Raw genomic sequence first — 21,534 nt, forward strand, 5'->3', positions numbered from 1 at the left:
CCCATCTACTGCCCTATTCCCAATCTGCTGCCCTATTCCCCCATCTGCTGCCCTATTCCCCCATCTGCTGCCCCATCTCCTGCCCTATTCCCCATCTACTGCCCTATTCCCCATCTACTGCCCTATTCCCCATCTACTACCCTATTCCCCATCTACTACCCTATTCCCCATCTACTACCCTATTCCCCATCTAGTGCACTACTTTTGACCAGTGTCTATAGAGCACTATATGGGGAATAGGGAACATTATATGGGGAATAGGGAACACTATATGGGGAATAGGGAACACTATATGGGGAATAGGGAACACTATATGGGGAATAGGGAACACTATATGGGGAATAGGGAACACTATATGGGGAATAGGGAGCCATTTGGGACACCGTCAATGTTTCAATAAGTGTTCCTCACCCGTAGAAGCTCTCAGCAGGAAAGGCCTCGGTGATGACGGGGTCCTCCATGTAGTGAAACACCTGCCCAGGTACACTCCTCTCTGCCTTCCCAAACAACACCCTGACTGTCAGCTCTGCTGTCTGGTTACTGGGGCTGGTCCTGCACACCAGGTGAGTCCCATTCACCTCCTCAACACTGGGGAAGAGAGGAGGAGAGAAGAGAGACAGAGAGTTATTATTATGGTGTCTGTCTGGTTAGTCCCATTCACCTCCTCAACACTGTAGCAGGGTTATTGTGTGTGTGTGTGTGGGGTGGGGGGTGGGGGGGGGGTGGATACACAGAGAGAGAGAGAGAGCGCGAGAGACAGCGCGAGACAGACAGCGTGAGACAGACAGCGCGAGACAGACAGCGCGAGACAGACAGCGCGAGACAGACAGAGACAGCTAAAGCAGTCCCATTCACCACCTCAACACTGTAGCGGGGTTATTGTGTGTGTGGAGACAGAGAGAGCGAGCGAGAGACAGAGAGAGCGAGCGAGATACAGAGAGCAAGACAGACACAGAGAGCGAGACAGCTAAAGCCGTTATTGTAGCAGGGCTTACATGTAGCAGGGTTGTTGTCCTACGTATGCAGTCAGGTCCTTCCTCTGTCCTGTTCGTAGCCGAGTCCCCTGGACTGTCAGGCTGGTCCCTCCTGATACAGGGCCCTTATCAGGGACAATACCAGTCAACTGGGGGTCCTACACAGAGGGAGACATGTTTATACCATAACTGTAACTCTGGACTGTCAGGCTGGTCCCTGCTGATTCAGGGCCCTTATCAGGGACAATACCAGTCAACTGGGGGCCAGATTCAGCGTGGTTAATAGTCACATGTACAAGGTTGCAGGTGTGATTTCAGGGTACAGTGAAATTCACTGAGCTCCAACATGCATGACTAAGTTAACCTGTTGGGGCTAGGGGGCAGTATTTTCACGGCTGGATAAAAAAACGTACCCGATTTAATCTGGTTACTAATCCTACCCAGTAACTAGAATATGCATATACTTATTATATATGGATAGAAAACACCCTAAAGTTTCTAAAACTGTTTGAATGGTGTCTGTGAGTATAACAGAACTCATTTGGCAGGCAAAACCCTGAGACATTTTCTGACAGGAAGTGGATACCTGATGTGTTGAATTACCTTTAAGCCTATGCCATTGAAACACACAGGGGTTGATTAATGTTTTGGCACTTCCTATTGCTTCCACTAGATGTCACCAGCCTTTACAAAGTGTTTTGAGTCTTTTACTGTGAGATCTGACCGAACAAGAGCCATGGAACGGTGATGGCCGATTAGACTCTGGCGCGCGAGTTCATGTTGGGTACCCTCGTTCCAATACGTTATAAAAGAGAATGCATTCGTCCACCTTGAATATTATTCATGTTCTGGTTAAAAAAGGCCCTAATGATTTATGCTATACAACGTTTGACATGTTTGAACGAACGTAAATATATTTTTTCCCCTCGTTCATGAAGTGAAGTCCGGCTGGCTTAGATCATGTGCTAACAAGACGGAGATTTTTGGACATAAATGATGAGCTTTTTTGAACAAAACTACATTCGTTATGGACCTGTGATACCTGGAAGTGACATCTGATGAAGAGAATCAAAGGTAATGGATTATTTACATAGTATTTTCGATTTTAGATCTCCCCAACATGGCGGCTAGTCTGTATCGCAACGCGTATTTTTCTGGGCGCAGTGCTCAGATTATTGCAAAGTGTGATTTCCCAGTAAGGTTATTTTTAAATCTGGCAAGTTGATTGCGTTCAAGAGATGTAAATCTACAATTCTTTAAATGACAATATAATATTTTACCAATGTTTTCTAATTTTAATTATTTAATTTGTGGTGCTGACTTGACTGCCGGTTATTGGAGGGAAACGATTTCCTCAACATCAATGCCATAGTATAACGCTGTTTTTGGATATAAATATGAACTTGATAGAACTAAAAATGCATGCATTGTCTAACATAATGTCCTAGGAGTGTCATCTGATGGAGATTGTAAAAGGTTAGTGCATCATTTTAGCTGGTTTTATGGTTTTGGTGACCCTGTCTTTGAATTGACAAAACATTACACACAGCTATTGTCAATGTACTCTCCTAACATAATCTAACTTTATGCTTTCGCCGTAAAACCTTTTTGAAATCGGACAACGTGGTCAGATTAAGGAGATGTTTATCTTTCAAAGGGTGTAAGATAGTTGTATGTTTGAAAAATTTGAATTTTGACATTTATTTGGTTTCAAATTTGCCGCTCTTGAAATGCACCTGCTGTTGATGGAGTGCACCACGGGGGGGACGCTAGCGTCCCACCTAGGCCATAGAGGTTAAAATCAATTTTCATCCGTTTCAAGCTAACCCTCCTAATGTCATTTTGACCCCACATGGACTACGACAGTGCCAGCTCCAGGCATCTGTCGTAAAACGGTAGGAAGCAGCCTTGTAATGTCATGTACTCGTGCTCCAGTTTGGCACAGGGTTTTTGCCCCGTGAAGTGAGTGTGTGAGTGTACCTGGTAGGTGAATGTCTGCAGAGACCGTCCTGGTTCTGAGTCTCCCACGGTAACAATGACTGGTCCCTCCGTCTCCTGTTTACTGGGCTGGAGCTCACACACTATCCTGGAATCCCCCCCACACACACACACACACACACACACACACACCACACACACACACACACACCTGACCTTAAGCCTTGTAGTCTGAAGCCTTGTTCACGTTCGAATTGACTCAAATAAAAAACATTTATAACTGACTGGAACCTGTTCTTTTTCCCGCAGTCTGAACGGTCAAATCTGATTCCTGGCCGTGCGCCTTGTGTCTGAACGGTCAAATCTGATTCCTGGCCGTGCGCCTTGTGTCTGAACGGTCAAATCTGATTCCTGGCCGTGCGCCTTGTGTCTGAACGGTCAAATCTGATTCCTGGCCGTGCGCCTTGTGTCTGAACGGTCAAATCTGATTCCTGGCCGTGCGCCTTGTGTCTGAACGGTCAAATCTGATTCCTGGCCTTGCGCCTTGTGTCAGAATGGTCAAATCTGATTCCTGGCTATGCGCCTTGTGTCTGAACGGTCAAATCTGGTTCCTGGCCATGCGCCTTGTGTCTGAACAGTCAAATCTGATTCCTTTTCCCTCTTGGAGTTACGTTGTATTGTTTTTGGGCTGCGTCCCTGGTGAACATTCTTTAAAGGGTGGTGCCTTTATTTTTGCACACCCTGCACTCCGTTCTTTGCATATTTTTCCGTGTGAATATTTTATTAAACTTAATTCCCGGAATCATCTGTCTCCTGCGCCTGACTCCACCTCTCCTGATTACTCACGCCACCCGTTGTGACATTTTTTATATAAATATGAACTTGATTGAACAAAACATGCATGTATTGTATAACAATGTCCTAGGATTGTCATCTGATGAAGATCATCAAAAGTTAGTGCTGCATTTAGCTGTGTTTTGGGTTTTTGTGACATATATGCTTGCTTGAAAAATGGCTGTGTGGTTATTTGTGCCTATGTACTCTCCTAACATAATCTAATGTTTTGCTTTCGCTGTAAAGCCTTTTTGAAATTGGACAATGTGGTTAGATTAACGAGAGTCTTATCTTTCAAATGGTGTAGAATAGTCGTATGTTTGAAATATTGAAATAATTGCATTTTTTAGGTTTTTGTATTTTGCGCCACGCGATTCCACTGGCTGTTGAATAGAGTGGGACACTAACGTCCCACCTAGCCCATAGAGGTTAACAGTGTTCTGACGCTGTGGTTTTAACGTTCATTTGCTCGTTTATGTGAAAAGTGACGACGTCAGGAAGAACAGCTAAATAGGGACCTCAGCTTGACAGACAGACAGACAGACAGACAGACAGACAGACAGACAGACAGACAGACAGACAGACAGACAGACAGACAGACAGACAGACAGACAGACAGACAGACAGACAGACAGACAGACAGACAGACAGACAGACAGACAGACAGACAGACAGACAGACAGACAGACAGACAGACAGACAGACAGACAGACAGACAGACAGACAGACAGACAGACAGACAGACAGACAGACAGACAGACAGACAGACAGACAGACAGACAGACAGACAGACAGACAGACAGACAGACAGACAGACAGACAGACAGACAGACAGACAGACAGACAGACAGACAGACAGACAGACAGACAGACAGACAGACAGACAGACAGACAGACAGACAGACAGACAGACAGACAGACAGACAGACAGACAGACAGACAGACAGACAGACAGACAGACAGACAGACAGACAGACAGACAGACAGACAGACAGACAGACAGACAGACAGACAGACAGACAGACAGACAGACAGACAGACAGACAGACAGACAGACAGACAGACAGACAGACAGACAGACAGACAGACAGACAGACAGACAGACAGACAGACAGACAGACAGACAGACAGACAGACAGACAGACAGACAGACAGACAGACAGACAGACAGACAGACAGACAGACAGACAGACAGACAGACAGACAGACAGACAGACAGACAGACAGACAGACAGACAGACAGACAGACAGACAGACAGACAGACAGACAGACAGACAGACAGACAGACAGACAGACAGACAGACAGACAGACAGACAGACAGACAGTAATTACCTGGTAGAGATGAGGTACCCATGGGACTGAGGCAGGCAGCTGACCCCAGCTACAGTCACTCCTCCCTGGATGTCCTGGTAGTGCATCCCCAGGTTGGACCCACGGATTGTGATCAGAACGCCTCCCTCCACCGGACCACTCACTGGCTGGATCTGACAGGGACAGAACAGGACAGGAGAGGACAAGACAGGAGAGGACAAGACAGGAGAGGATAGGACAGGACAGGACAAGAGAGGACAGGACAGGAGAGGACAGAACAGGAGAGGACAGGACAGGAGAGGACAGAACAGGAGAGGACAGGACAGGAGAGGACAGGACAGGAGAGGACAGGAGAGGACAGGAGAGGACAGAGCAGGAAAAGGGGTTTACTAATATCCAAAAACAACATGGTAAAGGAGTTGAACAAACTAAAGTCTCAATGTTGTTTGTATCACTTTAGTCTCAATGTTGTATTTGTATCACTAAAGTCTTCATTAGAAAGCATCTCAGATCCTAATGAACCTGATTCCAGAACAACACTTCTCTTGAGACAGTTTATAAATACGGGCCCCGAATCCCAGGTACGGGCCCCGAATCCCAGGTACGGGCCTCGAATCCCAGGTACGGGCCCCGAATCCCAGGTACAGGACAGTAATGTTCAGAGCGATGAGTACGTGTACCTGTGTGATCTGAGGCGAGGGACAGGTGTCAGCGGGCCCAGGTGAGCTGCTACAGGAGAGATTGTAGACACAGCCTGGCGTCTCTCCACCACACCAGACACAGCCGTACCCAGAAGACACCGCTCTGCACTGGCTACAGTCAGACTGGCCCACTGAACAGTCATATAGCTGCACTGTGGGTGGACAACACAACGCACCAGTTACCACCAATGTCAAAGTATATTTTTAAAAATTCCACTTTAATTGTACTCCAAGAGTTGACAAATGTACATTTTCTTCATTCTCAAGTGATAGCAGTGAATGGAACACAGTGTAGAATACAACAGAGATGTCTCACGTCTGAGGATGGGAGCAGTGTCGACGCGACGGGAACCTCTTTGTAGATAGATGGGAGCAGAGTACTCCAACTGTTTCAAAGGGTACTGGAACTGAGAGAGGCGGGCAGAGAGAGGAGAGGGCAGAGAGGGGAGAGGGCAGAGAGAGGAGAGGGCAGAGAGAGAGGAGAGGGCAGAGAGAGAGGAGAGGGCAGAGAGAGAGGAGAGGGCAGAGAGAGAGGAGAGGGCAGAGAGGGGTAGGTAGAGAGGGGTAGGTAGAGAGGGGTAGGTAGAGAGGGGCAGGCAGAGAGAGGAGAGGGCAGAGAGGAGAGGGCAGAGAGAGGAGAGGGCAGAGAGAGGAGAGGGCAGAGAGAGGAGAGGGCAGAGAGGAGAGGGGTAGGTAGAGAGGGGTAGGTAGAGAGGGGTAGGTAGAGAGGGGCAGGCAGAGAGGGGCAGGCAGAGAGAGGAGGGCAGAGAGGGGAGGGCAGAGAGGGGAGAGGGCACAGAGGAGAGGGCACAGAGGAGAGGGCAGAGAGAGGAGGGCAGAGAGAGGAGGGCAGAGAGGGACAGGCAGAGAGGGACAGGCAGAGAGGGACAGGCAGAGAGGGACAGGCAGAGAGGGACAGGCAGAGAGGGGCAGGCAGAGAGGGGCAGGCAGAGAGGGGCAGGCAGAGAGGGGCAGGCAGAGAGGGGCAGGCAGAGAGGCGCAGAGAGGGGAGGCCAGAGAGAGGAGGCCAGAGAGAGGAGGCCAGAGAGAGGAGGCCAGGGCAGAGAGGAGGAGAGGGCAGAGAGGAGGAGAGGGCAGAGAGGAGGAGAGGGCAGAGAGAGGAGAGAGGGCAGAGAGGAGAGAGGGCAGAGAGAGGAGAGAGGGCAGAGAGAGGAGAGAGGGCAGAGATAGGAGAGAGGGCAGAGAGAGGAGAGAGGGCAGAGAGAGGAGAGAGGGCAGAGAGAGGAGGAGAGGGCAGAGAGAGGAGGAGAGGGCAGAGAGAGGAGGAGAGGGCAGAGAGAGGAGGAGAGGGCAGAGAGAGGAGGAGAGGGCAGAGAGAGGAGGAGAGGGCAGAGAGAGGAGGAGAGGGCAGAGAGAGGAGGAGAGGGCAGAGAGAGGAGGAGAGGGCAGAGAGAGGAGGAGAGGGCAGAGAGAGGAGGAGAGGGCAGAGAGAGGAGGAGAGGGCAGAGAGAGGAGGAGAGGGCAGAGAGAGGAGGAGAGGGCAGAGAGAGGAGGAGAGGGCAGAGAGAGGAGGAGAGGGCAGAGAGAGGAGGAGAAGGCAGAGAGAGGAGGAGAGGGCAGAGAGAGAAGAGAGGGCAGAGAGTGGAGAGGGCAGAGAGTGGAGGGCAGAGAGTGGAGGGCAGAGAGGGAGCGGGCAGAGAGGAGCGGGCAGAGAGGAGCGGGCAGAGAGGGAGCGGGCAGAGAGGAGCGGGCAGAGGAGCGGGCAGAGAGGAGAGGGCAGAGAGAGGAGGAGAGGGCAGAGAGAGGAGGAGAGGGCAGAGAGAGGAGGAGAGGGCAGAGAGAGGAGGAGAGGGCAGAGAGAGGAGGAGAGGGCAGAGAGAGGAGGAGAGGGCAGAGAGAGGAGGAGAGGGCAGAGAGAGGAGGAGAGGGCAGAGAGAGGAGGAGAGGGCAGAGAGAGGAGGAGAGGGCAGAGAGAGGAGGAGAGGGCAGAGAGAGAGGAGGGCAGAGAGAGAGGAGGGCAGAGAGAGAGGAGGGCAGAGAGAGAGGAGGGCAGAGAGAGGAGGGCAGAGAGTGGAGAGGGCAGAGAGTAGAGAGGGCAGAGAGTAGAGAGTAGAGAGGGCAGAGAGTAGAGAGGGCAGAGAGTAGAGAGGGCAGAGAGTAGAGAGGGCAGAGAGAGGAGGGCAGAGTGGAGAGGGCAGAGAGGAGAGGGCAGAGAGTGGAGGGCAGAGAGGAGAGGGCAGAGAGGAGAGGGCAGAGAGGAGAGGGCAGAGAGTGGAGGGCAGAGAGTGGAGGGCAGAGAGTGGAGGGCAGAGAGTGGAGGGCAGAGAGTGGAGGGCAGAGAGTGGAGGACAGAGAGTGGAGGACAGAGAGTGGAGGACAGAGAGAGGTTATTATTGTTATAACATTGTTATATATAAAGTCATACTATATTTGTAAGACACAATGTTGTGGAATGTTATTAAAATTATATGTAAGGGTTTATTTTTAAATATATGTTTGTTTGTTTTTAAATATTCACTACCAATCAAAAGGTTTGGACACACCTACTCATTCAAGGGTTTTTCCTTATTTTTCCTATTTTCTACATTGTTGAATAATAGTGAAGACATCAAAACTATGAAATAACACATATGGAATCATGTAGTAACCAAAAAAGTGTTAAACGAATGCTTTTCTAACAGTCTTGAAGGAGTTCCCACATATGCTGAGCCCTTGTTGGCTGCTTTTCCTTCACTCTGCGGTCCAACTCATCCCAAACCATCTCAATTGAGTTGAGGTCGGGTGATTGTGGTAGCCAGGTCATCTGATGCAGCACTCCATCACTCTCCTTGGTCAAATAGCCCTTACACATCCGGGAGGTGTGTTTGGTCATTGTCCTGTTAAAAAACAAATGATAGTCCCACTAAGCGCAAACCAGATGGGATGGCGTATTGCTGCAGAATGCTGTGGTAGCCATGCTGGTTAAGTGTGCCTTGAATTCTAAATAAATCACAGACAGTTGCACCAGCAAAGCACCCCCACACCATAACACCTCCTCCTCCATGCTTCACGGTGGGAACCACACATGCAGAGATCACCCGTTCACCTACCCTGCGTCTCACAAAGACACGGCGGTTGGAACCAAAAATCTCAAATTTGGACTCATCAGACCAAAGGACAGATTTCCACCGGTCTAATATCCATTGCTCATGTTTCTTGGCATAAGCAAGTCTCTTCTTATTATTGGTGTCCTTTAACAGTGGTTTCTTTGCAGCAATTCAACCATGGAGGCCTGATTCACTCAGTCTCCTCTGAACAGTTGATGTTGAAATGTGTTTGTTACAGCAGAGGTAACTCTGGGTCTTCCTTTCCTGTGCCGGACCTCATGAGAGTCAGTTCCATCAAAGTGCTTGATGTTTTTTGCGACTGCACTTGAAGAAACTTTCAAAGTTCTTGAAATGTTCCGCATTGACTGACCTTTATGTCTTAAAGTAATGATGGACTGTCATTTCTCTTTGCTTATTTGAGCTATTCTTGCCATAATATGGACTTGGTCTTTTACCAAATAGGGCTAACTTCTGTATACCACCCCTACCTTGTCACAACACAACTGATTGGCTAAAATGCATTAAGAAGGAAAGAAATTCCACAAATTAACACCTGTTAATTGAAATGCATTCCAGGTGACTACCTCATGAAGCTGGTTGAGAGAATGCCAAGAGTGTGCAAAGCTGTCATCAAGGCAATGGGTGGCTACTTTGAAGAATCTAAAATCTAAAGAACATTTTGATTTGTTTCACACTTTTTTGGTTGCTACATGATTCCATATCTGTTATTTCATAGTTTTGATGTCTTCACTATTATTCTAAAATGTAGAAAATAATACAAATAAAGAAAAACCCTTGAATGACTAGATGTGTTCAAACTTTTGACCGATAGCGTGTGTGTGTGTGTGTGTGTGTGTGTGTTTAAGTGTGTGTGTGTGTGTTTAAATGTGTGTGTGTTTAAATGTGTGTGTAAGTATGTGTGTGTTTAAGTGTGTGTGTGTGTGTGTGTTTAAGTGTGTGTGTGTTTAAGTGTGTGTGTGTTTAAGTGTGTGTGTGTGTTTAAGTGTGTGTGTGTGTGTGTGTGTTTAAGTGTGTGTGTTTGTGTGTGTGTGTGTGTGTGTAAATACCTGGTGGACAGAGCATGTAATGGTGGTAACCTTGGTTTCAGGGTCATTCTTCAGAGTGGCGTTCAGTTTAAGCTCCTCCCCCACAACGACCACCACACAGGAATACTGTTCCTCGCCCTGAAGATGACAACACACCTGTCTCAGTGTCAACACACAATCACCTGTCTCTGTCTCAGAGTCCAACACACAATCACCTTTCTCTGTCACAGTGTCAACACACAATCACCTGTCTCTGTCTCAGAGCATCAACACACAATCACCTGTCTCTGTCTCAGTGTCAACACAAACACCTGTCTCTGAGCATCAACACACAATCACCTGTCTCTGTCTCAGTCTCAACACACAATCACCTGTCTCTGAGCATCAACACACAATCACCTGTCTCAGTGTCAACACACAATCACCTGTCTCTGAGTATCAACACACAATCACCTGTCTCAGTCTCAGAGCATCAACACACAATCACCTGTCTCTGTCTCAGAGCATCAACACACAATCACCTGTCTCTGTCTCAGTGTCAACACACAATCACCTGTCTCTGAGCATCAACACACAATCACCTGTCTCTGTCTCAGTGTCAACACACAATCACCTGTCTCTGTCTCAGTGTCAACACACAATCACCTGTCTCAGAATGTCAACACAATCACCTGTCTCTGTCTCAACACACAATCACCTGTCTCTGTCTCAACACACAATCACCTGTCTCAGAATGTCAACACACAATCACCTGTCTCTGTCTCAGTGTCAACACACAATCACCTGTCTCAGTGTCAACACACAATCACCTGTCTCAGTGTCAACACACAATCACCTGTCTCAGTGTCAACACACAATCACCTGTCTCAGTGTCAACACACAATCACCTGTCTCTGTCTCAGTGTCAACACACAATCACCTGTCTCTGAGCATCAACACACAATCACCTGTCTCTGAGCATCAACACACAATCACCTGTCTCTGTCTCAGTGTTAACACACAATCACCGGTCTCTGTCTCAATGTCAACACACAATCACCGGTCTCTGTCTCAGTGTCAACACACAATCACCGGTCTCTGTCTCAGTGTCAACACACAATCACCGGTCTCTGTCTCAGTGTCAACACACAATCACCTGTCTCTGTCTCAGTGTCAACACACAATCACCTGTCTCTGAGTGTCAACACACAATCACCTGTCTCTGAGCGTCAACACACAATCACCTGTCTCTGAGCGTCAACACACAATCACCTGTCTCTGAGCGTCAACACACAATCACCTGTCTCTGAGCGTCAACACACAATCACCTGTCTCTGAGCGTCAACACACAATCACCTGTCTCTGAGCGTCAACACACAATCACCTGTCTCTGAGCATCAACACACAATCACCTGTCTCTGTCTCAGTGTCAACACACAATCACCTGTCTCTGTCTCTGTGTCAACACACAATCACCTGTCTCAGTGTCAACACAAACACCTGTCTCTGAGCATCAACACACAATCACCTGTCTCTGTCTCAGTCTCAACACACAATCACCTGTCTCTGAGCATCAACACACAATCACCTGTCTCAGTGTCAACACACAATCACCTGTCTCTGAGTGTCAACACACAATCACCTGTCTCAGTCTCAGAGCATCAACACACAATCACCTGTCTCAGTCTCAGAGCATCAACACACAATCACCTGTCTCAGTCTCAGAGCATCAACACATAATCACCTGTCTCAGTCTCAGTGTCAACACACAATCACCTGTCTCTGTCTCAGTGTCAACACACAATCACCTGTCTCTGAGTGTCAACACACAATCACCTGTCTCTGATTGTCAACACACAATCACCTGTCTCAGAGCATCAACACACAATCACCTGTCTCAGTCTCAGAGCATCAACACACAATCACCTGTCTCAGTCTCAGAGCATCAACACACAATCACCTGTCTCTGTCTCAGAGCATCAACACACAATCACCTGTCTCTGTCTCAGTGTCAACACACAATCACCTGTCTCAGTGTCAACACACAATCACCTGTCTCAGTGTCAACACACAATCACCTGTCTCAGTGTCAACACACAATCACCTGTCTCAGTGTCAACACACAATCACCTGTCTCTGTCTCAGTGTCAACACACAATCACCTGTCTCTGAGCATCAACACACAATCACCTGTCTCTGAGCATCAACACACAATCACCTGTCTCTGTCTCAGTGTTAACACACAATCACCGGTCTCTGTCTCAATGTCAACACACAATCACCGGTCTCTGTCTCAGTGTCAACACACAATCACCGGTCTCTGTCTCAGTGTCAACACACAATCACCTGTCTCTGTCTCAGTGTCAACACACAATCACCTGTCTCTGAGTGTCAACACACAATCACCTGTCTCTGAGCGTCAACACACAATCACCTGTCTCTGAGCGTCCACACAATCACCTGTCTCTGAGCGTCAACACACAATCACCTGTCTCTGAGCGTCAACACACAATCACCTGTCTCTGAGCATCAACACACAATCACCTGTCTCTGAGCATCAACACACAATCACCTGTCTCTGTCTCAGTGTCAACACACAATCACCTGTCTCTGTCTCTGTGTCAACACACAATCACCTGTCTCAGTGTCAACACAAACACCTGTCTCTGAGCATCAACACACAATCACCTGTCTCTGTCTCAGTCTCAACACACAATCACCTGTCTCTGAGCATCAACACACAATCACCTGTCTCAGTGTCAACACACAATCACCTGTCTCTGAGTGTCAACACACAATCACCTGTCTCAGTCTCAGAGCATCAACACACAATCACCTGTCTCAGTCTCAGAGCATCAACACACAATCACCTGTCTCAGTCTCAGAGCATCAACACATAATCACCTGTCTCAGTCTCAGTGTCAACACACAATCACCTGTCTCTGTCTCAGTGTCAACACACAATCACCTGTCTCTGAGTGTCAACACACAATCACCTGTCTCTGATTGTCAACACACAATCACCTGTCTCAGAGCATCAACACACAATCACCTGTCTCAGTCTCAGAGCATCAACACACAATCACCTGTCTCTGTCTCAGAGCATCAACACACAATCACCTGTCTCTGTCTCAGTGTCAACACACAATCACCTGTCTCTGAGCATCAACACACAATCACCTGTCTCAGTCTCAGCGCATCAACACACAATCACCTGTCTCTGTCTCAGTGTCAACACACAATCACCTGTCTCAGTGTCAACACACAATCACCTGTCTCAGTGTCAACACACAATCACCTGTCTCAGAATGTCAACACAATCACCTGTCTCTGTCTCAACACACAATCACCTGTCTCAGAATGTCAACACACAATCACCTGTCTCAGAATGTCAACACACAATCACCTGTCTCAGAATGTCAACACACAATCACCTGTCTCAGTGTCAACACACAATCACCTGTCTCAGTGTCAACACACAATCACCTGTCTCAGTGTCAACACACAATCACCTGTCTCAGTGTCAACACACAATCACCTGTCTCTGAGCATCAACACACAATCACCTGTCTCTGTCTCAGTGTCAACACACAATCACCTGTCTCAGTGTCAACACACAATCACCTGTCTCTGAGTGTCAACACACAATCACCTGTCTCTGTCTCAGTGTCAACACACAATCACCTGTCTCTGTCTCAGTGTCAACACACAATCACCTGTCTCAGTGTCAACACACAATCACCTGTCTCTGAGTGTCAACACACAATCACCTGTCTCTGTCTCAGTGTCAACACACAATCACCTGTCTCTGTCTCAGTGTCAACACACAATCACCTGTCTCTGTCTCAGTGTCAACACACAATCACCTGTCTCTGTCTCAGTGTCAACACACAATCACCTGTCTCTGTCTCAGTGTCAACACACAATCACCTGTCTCTGAGTGTCAACACACAATCACCTGTCTCTGTCTCTGAGCGTCAACACACAATCACCTGTCTCTGTCTCTGAGCGTCAACACACAATCACCTGTCTCAGTCTCTGAGCGTCAACACACAATCACCTGTCTCAGTCTCTGAGCGTCAACACACAATCACCTGTCTCAGTCTCTGAGCGTCAACACACAATCACCTGTCTCAGTCTCTGAGCGTCAACACACAATCACCTGTCTCAGTCTCTGAGCGTCAACACACAATCACCTGTCTCAGTCTCTGAGCATCAACACACAATCACCTGTCTACGTCTCAGAATGTCAACACACAATCACCTGTCTCAGTCTCAGAATGTCAACACACAATCACCTGTCTCTGTCTCAGTGTCAACACACAATCACCTGTCTCTGTCTCAATGTCAACACACAATCACCGGTCTCTGTCTCAGTGTCAACACACAATCACCTGTCTCTGAGCATCAACACACAATCACCTGTCTCTGAGCATCAACACACAATCACCTGTCTCTGTCTCAGTGTCAACACACAATCACCTGTCTCTGTCTCAGTGTCAACACACAATCACCTGTCTCTGTCTCAGTGTCAACACACAATCACCTGTCTCTGTCTCAGTGTCAACACACAATCACCTGTCTCTGTCTCAGTGTCAACACACAATCACCTGTCTCTGAGCATCAACACACAATCACCTGTCTCTGTCTCAGTGTCAACACACAATCACCTGTCTCTGTCTCAGTGTCAACACACAATCACCTGTCTCTGTCTCTGAGCGTCAACACACAATCACCTGTCTCAGTCTCTGAGCGTCAACACACAATCACCTGTCTCAGTCTCAGAATGTCAACACACAATCACCGGTCTCTGTCTCAGTGTCAACACACAATCACCGGTCTCTGTCTCAGTGTCAACACACAATCACCGGTCTCTGTCTCAGTGTGAACACACAATCACCTGTCTCTGTCTCAGTGTGAACACACAATCACCTGTCTCTGCCAGTGTCAACACACAATCACCTGTCTCTGAGTGTCAACACACAATCACCTGTCTCTGAGTGTCAACACACAATCACCTGTCTCTGAGTGTCAACACACAATCACCTGTCTCTGTCTCAGTGTCAACACACAATCACCTGTCTCTGTCTCAGTGTCAACACACAATCACCTGTCTCAGTGTCAACACACAATCACCTGTCTCAGTGTCAACACACAATCACCTGTCTCAGTGTCAACACACAATCACCTGTCTCTGTGTCAACACACAATCACCTGTCTCTGTGTCAACACACAATCACCTGTCTCTGTCTCAGTGTCAACACACAATCACCTGTCTCTGAGTGTCAACACACAATCACCTGTCTCTGAGTGTCAACACACAATCACCTGTCTCTGAGTGTCAACACACAATCACCTGTCTCTGTCTCAGTGTCAACACACAATCACCTGTCTCAGTGTCAACACACAATCACCTGTCTCTGAGCATCAACACACAATCACCTGTCTCTGTCTCAGTGTTAACACACAATCACCGGTCTCTGTCTCAATGTCAACACACAATCACCGGTCTCTGTCTCAGTGTCAACACACAATCACCGGTCTCTGTCTCAATGTCAACACACAATCACCGGTCTCTGTCTCAGTGTCAACACACAATCACCTGTCTCTGTCTCAGTGTCAACACACAATCACCTGTCTCTGTCTCAGTGTCAACACACAATCACCTGTCTCTGAGTGTCAACACACAATCACCTGTCTCTGAGTGTCAACACACAATCACCTGTCTCTGAGTGTCAACACACAATCACCTGTCTCTGAGCGTCAACACACAATCACCTGTCTCTGAGCGTCAACACACAATCACCTGTCTCTGAGTGTCAACACACAATCACCTGTCTCTGAGCGTCAACACACAATCACCTGTCTCTGAGCGTCAACACACAATCACCTGTCTCTGAGCGTCAACACACAATCACCTGTCTATGAGCATCAACACACAATCACCTGTCTCTGTCTCAGTGTCAACACACAATCACCTGTCTCTGTCAACACACAATAACCGGTCTGTCTCAGTGTCAACACACAATCACCTGTCTCTGTCTCAGTGTCAACACACAATCACCTGTCTCTGTCTCTGTGTCAACACACAATCACCTGTCTCTGTCTCTGTGTCAACACACAATCACCTGTCTCTGTCTCTGTGTCAACACACAATCACCTGTCTCTGTCTCAGTGTCAACACAATCACCTGTCTCAGTCTCAGAGCATCAACACACAATCACCTGTCTCAGTCTCAGAGCATCAACACACAATCACCTGTCTCAGTCTCAGAGCATCAACACATAATCACCTGTCTCAGTCTCAGAGCATCAACACATAATCACCTGTCTCTGTCTCAGTGTCAACACACAATCACCTGTCTCTGTCTCAGTGTCAACACACAATCACCTGTCTCTGAGTGTCAACACACAATCACCTGTCTCTGATTGTCAACACACAATCAACTGTCTCAGAGCATCAACACACAATCACCTGTCTCAGTCTCAGAGCATCAACACACAATCACCTGTCTCTGTCTCAGAGCATCAACACACAATCACCTGTCTCTGTCTCAGTGTCAACACACAATCACCTGTCTCTGAGCATCAACACACAATCACCTGTCTCAGTCTCAGTGTCAACACACAATCACCTGTCTCTGTCTCAGTGTCAACACACAATCACCTGTCTCAGAATGTCAACACAATCACCTGTCTCTGTCTCAACACAATCACCTGTCTCTGTCTCAACACACAATCACCTGTCTCAGAATGTCAACACACAATCACCTGTCTCAGAGTCAACACACAATCACCTGTCTCAGAGTCAACACACAATCACCTGTCTCAGTGTCAACACACAATCACCTGTCTCAGTGTCAACACACAATCACCTGTCTCAGTGTCAACACACAATCACCTGTCTCTGAGCATCAACACACAATCACCTGTCTCTGTCTCAGTGTCAACACACAATCACCTGTCTCTGTCTCAGTGTCAACACACAATCACCTGTCTCGAGTGTCAACACACAATCACCTGTCTCTGAGTGTCAACACACAATCACCTGTCCTCTGTCTCAGTGTCAACACACAATCACCTGTCTCTGTCTCAGTGTCAACACACAATCACCTGTCTCTGTCTCAGTGTCAACACACAATCACCTGTCTCTGTCTCAGTGTCAACACACAATCACCTGTCTCTGTCTCAGTGTCAACACACAATCACCTGTCTCTGTCTCAGTGTCAACACACAATCACCTGTCTCTGAGTGTCAACACACAATCACCTGTCTCTGTCTCTGAGCGTCAACACACAATCACCTGTCTCTGTCTCTGAGCGTCAACACACAATCACCTGTCTCAGTCTCTGAGCGTCAACACACAATCACCTGTCTCAGTCTCTGAGCGTCAACACACAATCACCTGTCTCAGTCTCTGAGCATCAACACACAATCACCTGTCTCAGTCTCAGAATGTCAACACACAATCACCTGTCTCAGTCTCAGAATGTCAACACACAATCACCTGTCTCTGTCTCAGTGTCAACACACAATCACCGGTCTCTGTCTCAATGTCAACACACAATCACCGGTCTCTGTCTCAGTGTCAACACACAATCACCGGTCTCTGTCTCAGTGTCAACACACAATAAACTGTCTCTGTCTCAGTGTCAACACACAATCACCTGTCTCTGAGCATCAACACACAATCACCTGTCTCTGTCTCAGTGTCAACACACAATCACCTGTCTCTGTCTCAGTGTCAACACACAATCACCTGTCTCTGAGTGTCAACACACAATCACCTGTCTCTGAGTGTCAACACACAATCACCTGTCTCTGATTGTCAACACACAATCAACTGTCTCAGAGCATCAACACACAATCACCTGTCTCAGTCTCAGAGCATCAACACACAATCACCTGTCTCTGTCTCAGAGCATCAACACACAATCACCTGTCTCTGTCTCAGTGTCAACACACAATCACCTGTCTCTGAGCATCAACACACAATCACCTGTCTCAGTCTCAGTGTCAACACACAATCACCTGTCTCTGTCTCAGTGTCAACACACAATCACCTGTCTCAGAATGTCAACACAATCACCTGTCTCTGTCTCAACACAATCACCTGTCTCTGTCTCAACACACAATCACCTGTCTCAGAATGTCAACACACAATCACCTGTCTCAGAGTCAACACACAATCACCTGTCTCAGAGTCAACACACAATCACCTGTCTCAGTGTCAACACACAATCACCTGTCTCAGTGTCAACACACAATCACCTGTCTCAGTGTCAACACACAATCACCTGTCTCAGTGTCAACACACAATCACCTGTCTCAGTGTCAACACACAATCACCTGTCTCTGAGCATCAACACACAATCACCTGTCTCTGTCTCAGTGTCAACACACAATCACCTGTCTCTGAGTGTCAACACACAATCACCTGTCTCTGAGTGTCAACACACAATCACCTGTCTCTGAGTGTCAACACACAATCACCTGTCTCTGTCTCAGTGTCAACACACAATCACCTGTCTCTGTCTCAGTGTCAACACACAATCACCTGTCTCTGTCTCAGTGTCAACACACAATCACCTGTCTCTGTCTCAGTGTCAACACACAATCACCTGTCTCTGTCTCAGTGTCAACACACAATCACCTGTCTCTGAGTGTCAACACACAATCACCTGTCTCTGTCTCTGAGCGTCAACACACAATCACCTGTCTCTGTCTCTGAGCGTCAACACACAATCACCTGTCTCAGTCTCTGAGCGTCAACACACAATCACCTGTCTCAGTCTCTGAGCGTCAACACACAATCACCTGTCTCAGTCTCTGAGCATCAACACACAATCACCTGTCTCAGTCTCAGAATGTCAACACACAATCACCTGTCTCAGTCTCAGAATGTCAACACACAATCACCTGTCTCTGTCTCAGTGTCAACACACAATCACCTGTCTCTGTCTCAATGTCAACACACAATCACCGGTCTCTGTCTCAGTGTCAACACACAATCACCGGTCTCTGTCTCAGTGTCAACACACAATAAACTGTCTCTGTCTCAGTGTCAACACACAATCACCTGTCTCTGAGCATCAACACACAATCACCTGTCTCTGTCTCAGTGTCAACACACAATCACCTGTCTCTGTCTCAGTGTCAACACACAATCACCTGTCTCTGTCTCTGAGCGTCAACACACAATCACCTGTCTCAGTCTCAGAATGTCAACACACAATCACCGGTCTCTGTCTCAATGTCAACACACAATCACCGGTCTCTGTCTCAGAGTCAACACACAATCACCTGTCTCTGTCTCAGTGTGAACACACAATCACCTGTCTCTGAGTGTCAACACACAATCACCTGTCTCTGAGTGTCAACACACAATCACCTGTCTCTGAGTGTCAACACACAATCACCTGTCTCTGAGTGTCAACACACAATCACCTGTCTCTGAGTGTCAACACACAATCACCTGTCTCTGTCTCAGTGTCAACACACAATCACCTGTCTCAGTGTCAACACACAATCACCTGTCTCAGTGTCAACACACAATCACCTGTCTCTGTGTCAACACACAATCACCTGTCTCAGTGTCAACACACAATCACCTGTCTCTGTCTCAGTGTCAACACACAATCACCTGTCTCTGTCTCAGTGTCAACACACAATCAACCCTGTCTCTGAGTGTCAACACACAATCACCTGTCTCTGAGTCGTCAACACACAATCACCTGTCTCTGTCTCAGTGTCAACACACAATCACCTGTCTCTGTCAACACACAATAACCGGTCTGTCTCAGTGTCAACACACAATCACCTGTCTCTGTCTCAGTGTCAACACACAATCACCTGTCTCTGTCTCTGTGTCAACACACAATCACCTGTCTCTGTCTCTGTGTCAACACACAATCACCTGTCTCTGTCTCTGTGTCAACACAATCACCTGTCTCTGTCTCAGTGTCAACACAATCACCTGTCTCAGTCTCAGAGCATCAACACACAATCACCTGTCTCAGTCTCAGAGCATCAACACACAATCACCTGTCTCAGTCTCAGAGCATCAACACATAATCACCTGTCTCTGTCTCAGTGTCAACACACAATCACCTGTCTCTGTCTCAGTGTCAACACACAATCACCTGTCTCTGAGTGTCAACACACAATCACCTGTCTCTGATTGTCAACACACAATCACCTGTCTCAGAGCATCAACACACAATCACCTGTCTCAGTCTCAGAGCATCAACACACAATCACCTGTCTCTGTCTCAGAGCATCAACACACAATCACCTGTCTCTGTCTCAGTGTCAACACACAATCACCTGTCTCTGAGCATCAACACACAATCACCTGTCTCAGTCTCAGCGCATCAACACACAATCACCTGTCTCTGTCTCAGTGTCAACACACAATCACCTGTCTCAGTGTCAACACACAATCACCTGTCTCAGAATGTCAACACAATCACCTGTCTCAGAATGTCAACACAATCACCTGTCTCTGTCTCAACACACAATCACCTGTCTCAGAATGTCAACACACAATCACCTGTCTCTGTCTCAGTGTCAACACACAATCACCTGTCTCAGTGTCAACACACAATCACCTGTCTCAGTGTCAACACACAATCACCTGTCTCTGTCTCAGTGTCAACACACAATCACCTGTCTCTGTCTCAGTGTCAACACACAATCACCTGTCTCAGTGTCAACACACAATCACCTGTCTCTGAGTGTCAACACACAATCACCTGTCTCTGAGTGTCAACACACAATCACCTGTCTCTGTCTCAGTGTCAACACACAATCACCTGTCTCTGTCTCAGTGTCAACACACAATCACCTGTCTCTGAGCGTCAACACACAATCACCTGTCTCTGTCTCTGAGCGTCAACACACAATCACCTGTCTCTGTCTCTGAGCGTCAACACACAATCACCTGTCTCAGTCTCTGAGCGTCAACACACAATCACCTGTCTCAGTCTCTGAGCGTCAACACACAATCACCTGTCTCAGTCTCTGAGCGTCAACACACAATCACCTGTCTCAGTCTCTGAGCGTCAACACACAATCACCTGTCTCAGTCTCAGAATGTCAACACACAATCACCTGTCTCTGTCTCAGTGTCAACACACAATCACCTGTCTCTGTCTCAATGTCAACACACAATCACCGGTCTCTGTCTCAGTGTCAACACACAATCACCGGTCTCTGTCTCAGTGTCAACACACAATAAACTGTCTCTGTCTCAGTGTCAACACACAATCACCTGTCTCTGAGCATCAACACACAATCACCTGTCTCTGTCTCAGTGTCAACACACAATCACCTGTCTCTGTCTCAGTGTCAACACAATCACCTGTCTCTGAGTGTCAACACAATCACCTGTCTCTGTCTCTGAGCGTCAACACACAATCACCTGTCTCAGTCTCAGAATGTCAACACACAATCACCTGTCTCTGTCTCAGTGTCAACACACAATCACCGGTCTCTGTCTCAGAGTCAACACACAATCACCTGTCTCTGTCTCAGAGTCAACACACAATCACCTGTCTCTGTCTCAGTGTCAACACACAATCACCTGTCTCTGTCTCAGTGTGAACACACAATCACCTGTCTCTGAGTGTCAACACACAATCACCTGTCTCTGTCTCAGTGTCAACACACAATCACCTGTCTCAGTGTCAACACACAATCACC

General features: G+C 47.6%; 1 protein-coding gene across 1 annotated transcript in view; it reads right to left on the reverse strand.

Moving 5' to 3' along the window:
• Positions 1-325: 325 nt before the first annotated feature.
• Positions 326-21,534, reverse strand: part of LOC106566319 (plexin-B3) — a 218,084-nt gene continuing 196,875 nt past the window's right edge. The window contains exons 12-18 of the mRNA XM_082959781.1: positions 9,875-9,991; positions 6,077-6,167; positions 5,740-5,912; positions 5,081-5,232; positions 2,955-3,060; positions 996-1,132; positions 326-588 (exon numbers count right to left, since the gene is read on the reverse strand). Of these exons, the coding sequence (XP_082815907.1) occupies positions 408-588; positions 996-1,132; positions 2,955-3,060; positions 5,081-5,232; positions 5,740-5,912; positions 6,077-6,167; positions 9,875-9,991 (957 nt within the window). The 3' untranslated portion in view covers positions 326-407. The remainder of the gene's footprint in view (positions 589-995; positions 1,133-2,954; positions 3,061-5,080; positions 5,233-5,739; positions 5,913-6,076; positions 6,168-9,874; positions 9,992-21,534) is intronic.

Source organism: Salmo salar, chromosome 13 (genome assembly GCF_965601325.2).
Source record: "Salmo salar chromosome 13, fSalSal1, whole genome shotgun sequence".
NCBI lineage: Eukaryota > Metazoa > Chordata > Actinopteri > Salmoniformes > Salmonidae > Salmo > Salmo salar.